This window comes from Syngnathus scovelli, chromosome 1, assembly GCF_024217435.2.
Source record: "Syngnathus scovelli strain Florida chromosome 1, RoL_Ssco_1.2, whole genome shotgun sequence".
Taxonomy (NCBI): domain Eukaryota; kingdom Metazoa; phylum Chordata; class Actinopteri; order Syngnathiformes; family Syngnathidae; genus Syngnathus; species Syngnathus scovelli.
This window is the reverse complement of record NC_090847.1, coordinates 8,764,229-8,774,927: the sequence shown is the minus strand read 5'-3', so window position 1 is coordinate 8,774,927 and position 10,699 is coordinate 8,764,229. Positions and strand designations below refer to the sequence as shown.

Below are 10,699 nucleotides of genomic sequence, written 5' to 3'. Positions count from 1 at the left end.
AGCAATAGTAGGAGAGAGAAAATATGTGTGTGTGTTTGTGTGTGTGTGCGGGGGGGAGAGTTACATTTTTAATATAATAGTACTAAAAACAAAAACAACCATGAAGAGGTGTGCCCCTTTGTCCTAAAAAAAATTTAAATGGGAAAACAGAATTAAAGTATTCATCTAATGGTGTTTAACGGTGATAGTTGACAAAACAAATTTAACTATCATACAATAACTAAGTGAGAAACTGGCACACAAACCTCACAAGTTCTAAATGATCAGTAATGCCTGATTCAAATTCAATGTTATGCTCCATTGAAATGAATTCTGAAATTGATAAGAAACTTTGCTTGACTAAGCAAATAGCCACACAAAATGTGTTATTTAAAAGTTGTGTGGATTTTTTTAATTTTGTGTTTGCACATTCATTTTCAATTTTTATTTTGTTTTTGTGTCGTGTGCTGGCCTGGCACCTACGCGTCGTCAAATTTCCTACAGTCCTTAAAGGGGTCACCAGTTTATTATGGTCGGTGGCGTCGATTTGTAGTTGGATTAATCAAGATTTAAAGTTCGAATAGTGCGCAAATATAAATCATTTTGTATAAAACTGAAAACTTTAGGTGTCATTAATCGATAAATTATGATCACTTACGCGACATAGTCTCCAAAATATTTCCCTGCACCTTAACCCCCCCTCGTATGAGTAATGGTACATTCTACAAATTCAAAACAAATATGGCCCATGAGATGAAGATGTAGGCCAGCGAAAGCGAACCCAGACACCTCGATTTGTATTTGACACAAACGTAACTTCTGTGGACCTTGCATTAAACGTCCGACTGCCGAGTGAGACATGGCGATGCATATATTAAGCCTACTTTCACAAATCAGAACCCCGCTACTGTTCGCAGGCTGCAGGCCCGTGCCCCGTGTGGCTGCAGCCGGTGTCGGGTTCAAGCATATTATTTTAACTCCTGGAAGTCTCCAGCTGGGATGCGATCCAGTGACAAGTCCTGTCCGCAGCCATATTAACACCGCGAAATTTACAACTACCACAGCAACCCGCTGGAGGCCCACCCAGGGGATTTGTTTCCCCTCGCCGCCAGGGAAGCGAGTTAGATCGGGCACTTTCATTGGCATCGGCGGGCTGACAGCGTCTCTACACACTGGGACGATGGCAGCTGCGAAAGTTGACTTGAACTCCACTGAGGGCGACTGGAAGGAGATCAAGGGTGAGGCTGACTGGTGCACCTATTTGACTACATAAAATGTGAAATGTTACCCGTTGGAAAATCTTGGAAATTAAATCTGTTACAGAGTCAGATTGTTTAAAAAGGAGCTTTGCTGCTAAGAGCAGAAATCCACGTGGTTTGAACCCTCTTCAGCTAGCTAATGTTCACTTTTTTCTTTGAAGTTGTACAACTTTGGCTGGTTTCCTAAAGTTATTTGCGATGTAATGATGCACTTTAGCAATTTTTTTTTACCCGCCCCAAAATTGTTTGGAAATACCACAAGATGCCAAAAAAGCAGATGAAATTCCTCAACTCACTTGAACTTACTGTAGTTCCTTGGCACCAAGGCAAAGCAATTGCACATTAAACACTCTTCGATTGTACCCCATATCTACCGACACGTCACAACAGAAAGAACTGCGGAGTTGGGTTCTATCTACAATATGAGGACTGGCAAGGAGTTGCAAATTGCAAATGCATTTGAAAGCATTGTATTGTTCATATTATTGTGTAAAAAAAATAACACACTCTAGTCTTAATTAATCACAAAGACACAATGTGTGAGTGATTCTCATTACATGTCTCAGTTTTTAAACCATAATATCTCCAAAGCAGGCACGTGCACTCATAGGAGGCAGGTGAGGCAGTGCCTCACCTTGCCACCAGGGGCGGTAAAGGGCTCAACATGGTTGCCTCAGCTGTCACCATAAATTGTTAAAAAAAATGAATAATATAATAAAACATAATATAATATCTGTCCTGTGGTCTATGCTTTTAATGCAATTTTGGTGTGTTCCCTATACATTTGGATCATTTTCATAGTCAAAATACCTGTAGTTCTTGTTCAAATAACAATGGGAGACGAGAATCATGGAGGCTGAGGCAGTGACGGGTAGTGCCTCTCAGGGCGTGCGTGTGAGCGTGTGCACTACTCACACACTGTACTGACCGCGTGCAAAAGGCGCGTGCTTGCAGTCAGCAGGAAAATACGGGCCTTGAGGCAGCCAGTACTTTTGCCTCAAAGATGGGGCGATTGTGAGCCTACGGCTAATAGTTCACGACACGAGTAAATGCGAGAGTAAATTAAGAAGAAAAAAAGAAAAGAAACACAACCAACAACATTGGGTGCTAACACGTTGCTATTTGGCTTTATTTTCCCTGAAAACGGAGGATATAATCTCGAAGATAAGACATTTTTAAAAACTTGACTTTCAGTCAGAGCAAGAAATCATAAGTAAGGGAAGACCAACGCCAGATTTGCGAGGATTAATTCAAACTACGGGCCTCCCGGGTCGGACTACAACACGTTCGTTTCAAAAGGATTGGTACTCTAAAAAAGACTTAATTTACAAGTAAAGGTAAGAATACTGCAGTGGTGTGTTTAAATGTACAGTGGTGTGTTTAAAATGTTATTAAATTTAATCAAGAATGGGATAACAACCGTGTATGCTTGTAAATCGGACTTGTGAGTCAGTGCCTTAGCGTCATACAGTACGTTTGTAAATCTGACTCTGAGTCAGTGCCTCACCAACACCAACCCTCACCGCACGTCACTGCTCCAAAATCATAAGTGAACCTAAAATGCATGTTTTTGGAATGTGGGAGGAATTTGCAATAGGTTGCATGCTATCTTAGCGAAATGTGTGTATGCAAATCTGTTTAACATATTCTATTGTTTGTCTCAGAATTCCTGCTGAATCAGCCTGTGGAGGTCAGGCGTAAATACTACAGGACTGACTCTGTACGGCTGGACAACATCCCAGCTTGGACTCACACTGGAGGTCCGACACCTAACACCATCGTTTTTTTTTTTTTTGCACATTACATTTACTCTTATATTGTTGATGTAATTTTCCAGTGACATACTTGATCCTTACTGTCTTTTTATCAGGTTTTCCTGAAGTGAGTCACTATCCAAGGAATCAAAAACTTGATGGGAAAATCTCGGTCTACAGTGGCAATATCACAGTGTTGGAGGTAGATGCCATTGTTAATGCCGGTATGTGACACTGACTCCTATCTAACTGAATCGGTATACAAATGTCTTTTAAATTTGACATATTCCAAGTGTTGTCAACAATTCTGCCAAATTTGAATGAATAAAAAAATGTGACGTATTATCTAACAAATGAGGCTTGAAAATGGAGCTATTGTAATGTTTGTGCATTTCATGCGCGATACCACGCTTTGCTGAAAAATGGATGCTACTTTGCCCAGCAACTCATGCACACGCATCGCTACATGTTGGAGTGGCTAAACTACATATAGCCACTTGAAGGCCCCCTATTTGACACTGAATAAGTAAATTTGTGTGGGAATTGAAACATGATCAGCATCATTTTAGTTTGTATAATTTTGGGATATTTTTTTGTCTGGTGGAGCGCAGTGAGATTTTTTTTTTAATGTAATCTATCCATCTTGACCAAAGACTGCTGGGATAGGCTCCAGCATGACGGCGACCCTTGTTAGGATAAAGCGGTTTAGATATTTACGTGCCTTGCTCAATTCAAGCTGTGAAACTCTGCTTGAGAGTAACCATTAGATGGCAGTGATAGCCCACACATGATCCTTTCACCTTCTCCATGAGGCTGTCGGTGCATTTGGGAGAAATGTAATCTGCGTCTTGGCACAGGAGAGTGTCAAGGGAGGGGAAAGGCGGGCCAGCATGCCTAAATGATGCTTGATGATGAGACTGTAGCAGAAAATGATAGATCTCCATTTGGCAGCTGACTGTCAGCAGGTGCCAACATCTAAGTGAGCGTGTGGACCATTCACGCTCATTTGCGGCATCACCGCTGTGTGTTTAGGCAAACATTAAAAGTGCACACAAACAGAGAGGATTATGTGCTTGTATACAGTATGTGATGGTAATTTGTGTCCGTGATGACAAATTTTGTGTGTTTGCGCTTGTTTTATAAGAGCTTTTACAGCACGGCCTATGGTATGAGCGCCAGTAAAGTGTCGTTCAGATGAGATGATGGGGCAAGGTGAGGTGGGGTGTTCAAAACATTTAGCGAGAGGGAACATGTCTTTCAGACAAAAAGCAAGATAGGAGACTGGAAGAGGCAAGAGAATAAGATTAAAAAAAAAAGGTGAGGCAGAGCGAGGCTAGTATTTAAATCCCCGACAGCATCTCCATGGCAACAGGCAGGTACAGGGGCGCCCTCAAAGGGGTTTTTGGGCTGCAGCGTCCGACCATCCTTTCTTCTGTCTGACGGATTTGCTGTCCCGCTGACATTCTCAGCGGTCTTTTGTTGACTAAGAGGCCGACCTTTTCGCGTGCTGACTAACTGATGGACTGAGAGGCTTTGAGCGAGGTCGCTTCGACGCGTGACGTTCAAATGAGACAGTGGGTAGACAGTTAAGGACAAGAGAGCAATTATAAAAAGGGTGACTTATTTGTCCCAAATAAATAAGACCCATCAAACTTATTCTCCTGTGGCAGAGCTGCCGGGCTAGCAGGAGTGTCGGGAAGCAGTTTAACTAGCGGTTGACATGCGGCTTGGACTGTAGCTGATTTTGTGGCTGCATCACTTAGCCTACGGCAGGCAGCAAACATTCACTTGAAGCCAACTGTGGCCAATTATACGCCATACTAGCTGACTGGTAGACCAATATAAGGTGGGGGTGAGTTCTTCATGGCCAGAGGCCACACAGAAACACTCCCAAATGTGCAGTGGTGAGTATGCAATAAATGAAGGCAGAGGACACTTGCCCTAATATATATTTTATATTTAATATAGAGAAGTGAGTCAAATTAATGGGGATATAAACCAGTCTAACAATCCTCAGATTGCTGGGAGTGTTTTTCTGAGTGAGTGCCTATGACATTCTGCATGGATTTCTGTCGCCTATTCTATTGACAGAAATAGGCACCCCAGGTATGACCAGGTACTCTTTGGAGGTGAAAAATTGCCTTAATACAAAAGAAAAAAACAATAATAATTCACATCAGTCGGGAGGCTTTTTTTATGATTATTATTATGATTTACACGTACAGTATATATATTTATGTGGTTATATGAAGTCTGCATGTTTACATAGCATTGTTTGATGAAACATGAAAAGTTGAAGTGATCCAGCCACAGACTTGTTTGCATGATTTTTGTAACCGGACATATTTGTTAGTCACACTTGTTTGGTCGAATTTTGTCAAAGTGTTTAACACGTTCAAGAACTGTAATTGAAGTCGCTACATAAGTTGTCTTTCATAAAAATAATTGCATATTAATCGCAATCTCAGTATGTGGAAATATTTTAATTTGCTTTTCCCCAAATTGTTCAGCACTACTGAACACACTTTCCAAGTTTTTTTCTTTCTTTCAAATAGCGAAATCATGCAAGTTTCACTTTCTTGGGAGCTATAGGCTGAATTTACAGCAAAAAACTAACAAAAAGGGCGGCTCGGTGGCGCACTGGGTAGCACGTCCTCCTCACAGTTAGGAGGGTGCGGGTTCGATTCCACCTCCGGCCCTCCCTGTGCGGAGTTTGCATGTTCTCCCCGAGCCCGCGTGGGTTTTCTCCGGGCACTCCGGTTTCCTCCCACATCCTAAAAACATGCTTGGTAGGCCGATTGATCACTCCAAATTGTCCCTAGGTGTGAGTGCGAATGGTTGTTTGTCTCTGTGTGCCCTGCGATTGGCTGGCAACTGGTTCAAGGTGTCCCCGCCTACTGCCCGATGACGGCTGGGATAGGCTCCAGCACACCCGCGAACCCCGTGGGGACTGAGCGAAAATAAGAAAAGAAAATGGATGGATGGATGGAAACAAACAAAAAGCCAATGATGTTTACCCCGTGAGAGAAAGCACAAATGAATCTTCCACGTAATGTTAATTTGGAAATCGGAGATAAATCTGTCCAAAAATGTGTAAACCAATTTTTGTTAGTAAACTGAGGTGCCTAAAAATGATTCAATTTAAAAAAACAAAAATAGCTTTTTCCACTTTCTGCTCTGTTTCAAGGTCTGATTTAATACAAAGAAGATATTATGTTAATGATACAAGTGTTTCAGAAATGTTCATCTTACTACAGTATTTTAGCGCACCTGCTGGATTTGAATAATCACACCATAGAAAACTGAGCTAAAATATGACATCAGATTGTATAAGTAAAAATTGTCATTTTCAATTTTTCTCATGGCTGAGTGACAACATTCAAAGATTTTTGCGTTTAAAACGTCACTGCAATGTACACACCAATAAATGCACATTTACGACTTTTGTCAGCACGCCTGCGGGGGCGTTACAGAAATGTGGGCGGGTGCTGCATGTCGTTTATGTCGCTTTCAATGGAGATTGGATTTACAGTAATTCCCCACTCCGCCTCGTTCTCCTCCTCCCGGCCCGCCCCCTCCCTCGTTGCTTCTACATTTTAACTGCCCCTGGCTTCTGCCCACGCCTATAAAACATGACAAACATAAAAACCCACAAGCACTTAAGAGCTGTCCTGGCTTGGAGGTGGGGACGGGGAGGTACGATACAAAGGGGGAGGAGACGGCAGGCAAGAACATCCTCCTCTTTACACCCCTCAATCACTTGGTCCGGAGAAGGAAGGAAAGATGGAGGGGAGGATATATTGTCTTTGATGGGCTGGCTGATTAAGATGGATTGCACAATGAAACGTCGATGAAGTGCTGAGTTCTCAGGGATTGTGTACATGAATGAATGCGTGTCAATGTGCGGCTGTCTATGTGTGTAGGAGGCCACGGCAGCGAAAAACCCTTCTTTAAATTGATTCACGCAAATTTGCTCCGCGGTAATAAGCTGTATTTTCAATTTGCAAAAGTTTGATTCCTTAATTGCACTCGAGCACTTACTCCTTCCAGTTCCTAGCCCGGTGTTTAATGTATATTTGTGTTTGACGTTAAATGCCGTTTATTGTGGCCCGAGCACCATTTGCATAGGATTAAACTTTAATAATGGAAAAAGATTTAAAAACTAAACAGTTAGCTCTGCTCTCTGTTTTTCATATAAAGCCCTCTTTTGCAGTAGGACTCTTAGTGCTTGTGAATAAATGCTACGGCAAAGTCTGATAAATCTTTCAGGCTGGACTATTAAAATGAGAAAAATTTGTCTCTAAAATTAAGCCCTGCACTATCTAGTGATAAAGAATATATCTTTAGAGCTGCTGCAGTGCTTCATCTTCATCATTTGCGTCACAATATGTGCTGGCACATGAGATCTTGCGCATGAGTAATGACACATTTGCGTCTGACTTTGTGCACATCCGCACATGCTTTTGCTGAATGCGTGATACCGTTGAACATGACTATTGTGTGCAGGTACCATGTTGCACGTGTGTGTATGGGATATGCTCCATCTAGCTTTTCTCTGCAGGTAGCAGATAAAGCTGTTGGCCGCTGTTGGAAACCAATTCAACCTGGCAACAGCTGAGAGATACAAGATTAGGCTCGCTAGTCCCCCCCCCCCCTCTCCTTTTTTGGGGCCGCAGGTGCCAGACAGGATGAGAGCGACGGCGACCGTCAGTGTGTGTGCTTGCACTCAACGCTAACGTCCTTGCTGATAAGAAGTCGGGAGCGCAAGTCTAGATGGGAGGACGAGGCGGGTCAATGATTGCACTAAACGCACAGTGCCACTGGTACCTTCAGCAATCATGTAAAAGCGTGTCATTTAATGCAACATGGTTGGCTAGAAGGACATGTCAGAAATTTGCCACTCTCCATCAAAGCTATGAATGAGTGGGTGTATGTGCATGTCAGAAAAGATGACTGACAGGAATTGTGTAGGAAGCTGTGGCAAAGCATGAAACAAGCAAAAAAAAAAGTAAATATATAGTAGTTATATGGAAATAATTGATGTGCCTTAAAAACAATCTAAAATATTGTAAATAGTAACAAAGGAAAGGCCGTGAGTAAAGAGATGTTGCGTTCTTTTTTGATAAACTACATTAGCAAAAATATTTCCACTACAATAGTTTTACTATCACTTTTCTCGTCAGTTTTCAGTTCTGTTTTCTCACAAGATTGTTTGTCGATGCTGAACTTTTTTCTCTTCTTCTACCTTTCTTTCTCCACCACTTACACGCCCACAACGCACAAAGTACAGAGTGAACGATTGCTTGCTCTTGTACTGCATTGGGTTGTTCTGGTGTGCCTACTGTAGGCGAGTACATGAGTTCCTCATGTTAAAATCAAAAGTATGACCCATATGAAACCCACATTGGATAAAATGTCACATTTTCAGTCAAGTTGCAATGATTAAAAGGCTTTTACTGTGTGTACGAGGGCATCTCCTTTAAGTAAGAAAGTCAGTAAGCGATTTCATCAAAGTGTTGTTTTTATCATTTCACCAGAGGTGTTCTCTATTTCAGGCAGGTACGCCTACGCCGTGGCACAAGAGTGAGCGATAGATATTGTAATCAAAGCTGTTGTAAAGTGAGTGGGGGCTGAAATAAATAACATGTTTAAAAATAAAACGTGAGCTTTGAAAAACATAACGCACGTGGACTTGAACATTATTGTCAGGCTCCAGGAAACAACAGCAACGGCAGTTGATTATTCGAATGTTTAATTAATTTCTCTTGATTACGAGCGCTCCTGGCCATTTTGGACCTTTTTGATTAAAATTTGCTTGATGAGGGTTATCAGGTGTCTTTAGTAGAGCTACTACAATTAGCATTTATTCAGCAGAAATGTTATATATTTAATCCACAGCAAACAAATTAAGATTTTTTTAAATTACTCCAAAAACGGTTTAATTCGGAGTGAGGGCAAATGTCTTTTCGTGTTGACCCTGTTCATACATTGCTATGTCGTTGTTATTTAACAAATTGTGGTTTCAAAACAAAAGTGAACGCCAGTTCCACAGTGCAAGCTTCAGCCAAGACAAGGTTCAATTCACATCAAGATTATCACATTGTGAATTTTTTGTGGGATAAATACTGAATTCAAAAGTGATGAAAAGGGATGACAAAAATATTTCTCAAGCTGTATACCTTCAAAGGTAATGGAAATGTATCATCAAACTATATTTGTTATACTCTGAGAAATTTAATTTGGTTAAAAATGTACTTGGCATATAATCAGGTAAAAAAGAAATGATAATTCGTATTCTCCCGACTGGCTTCTGTTTGCACAATCCTGCAAAAATATAAACAACAGAACAAAACAAAAACGAAAATAATGAAAACATTTCGCTCCACTGAAGAAATTATCCAGGGCTAGGGTCCTTGTTGTAAAGTGCTATAGAAGGATTCATGCTGTTTTCACCCTTATAATTTGCTACTCTAAATGAACAAGCAGACTCGCGTCAAGTGGTCTCGGTCTACTTAGTTACTTCTACCATGTCGGTTTTCACCAATTGCGGTGGTTGTTTGCCAACAAGGCTGGCCTTCTCTGCTGCTCTTAACACAATCAAAAATTTAAAAAAAGTTTAAAAAAAGATATAAAGAAGAAATTATTTTTACAAGGTACAGAAATGAGGGTGTATGAGTATCAGGGGGTGCTTAGTAATTATTGATTTACGTTTCTTTGTTGGTTTTGTTTGTCTCTTTGTCTTTGTTTCGTTCATGCTGTTATTTGGTTTATTTTTATCATTCAGATATCTTTGTGTTGTATTTAAGGTATGTATGTATGTTAAATGTCTGTGTGTGAGATATACGTATGTATTAATATTGTGTAGGTACAGTTTAGTGTCTAGCGATCAGCAGGTGGGAGATGATTTAGTAATTTAGTATTTTGTTGGGATAACTGAGGCAAAATGATTTATAGCTGGGTATTTGGGATTATTAAAAGGGGGTGGGATTAAATAAATTATACTTCTTCCCACTCCTTTTCAGGCATGTGAATGTGATTTATGGTTTCTTTGTGGTTATATCTTTATTTCTACTTTTTTAGTTTGCGTGTATGTATGTGTGCATATGTATATATAGGTATATGTATATTTTATAGGTATATATATGTATATGTATATATGTATGTCTGTATGTGTATATATGTATATGCATGTATTTGAAGGACAGCAAGGACGCACGGAGCCTTTGGCAGGGCATTCAGACCATCACGGACTACAAGCCCGCGCCGCGGAGCTGTGAGGGCGACGTCCGTCTGCTGAACGATCTTAACCGCTTCTTTGCTCGCTTCGACGCCCAGAACAGCACTTGCCCGCTGAAGACCACTCCCCCCCCACATGAGCAGCCCCTCTGCCTCTCTGCCGACGGAGTGAGGAGGGCGCTTGCCGCTATTGACACCCGTAAGGCGGCGGGCCCTGACAACATCCCGGGTCGTGCGCTGAAGGACTGCGCTGGCGAGCTGTCGGGTGTCTTCACGGCCATCTTTAACGTTTCCCTGCAGCAGGCCATCGTCCCTTCGTGTTTCAAGGCTGCCACCATCGTTCCTGTGCCGAAGAAACCTGCACCGTCCTGCTTCAATGACTACCGCCCCGTGGCCCTGACGCCCATCATCATGAAGTGCTTTGAGCGGCTTGTCATGGTGCACATCAATTCCGTTCTCCCCCCCACCATT

At 41.6% G+C, this 10,699-nt stretch overlaps 1 protein-coding gene across 5 annotated transcripts in view; it reads left to right on the top strand.

Annotated features, from left to right (window-relative positions):
* Positions 1–691: 691 nt before the first annotated feature.
* macrod1 (mono-ADP ribosylhydrolase 1) overlaps positions 692–10,699 on the top strand; it is a 159,417-nt gene continuing 149,409 nt past the window's right edge. For 4 of the 5 annotated variants that reach the window (XM_068652059.1, XM_049736808.2, XM_049736819.2 and 1 more), the window contains exons 1-3: positions 692–1,217; positions 2,903–2,998; positions 3,109–3,216. In XM_068652059.1, the coding sequence (XP_068508160.1) occupies positions 839–1,217; positions 2,903–2,998; positions 3,109–3,216 (583 nt within the window). In that variant the 5' untranslated portion in view covers positions 692–838. The remainder of the gene's footprint in view (positions 1,218–2,902; positions 2,999–3,108; positions 3,217–10,699) is intronic. The other variant, XM_049736786.2, reaches the window with a different exon arrangement.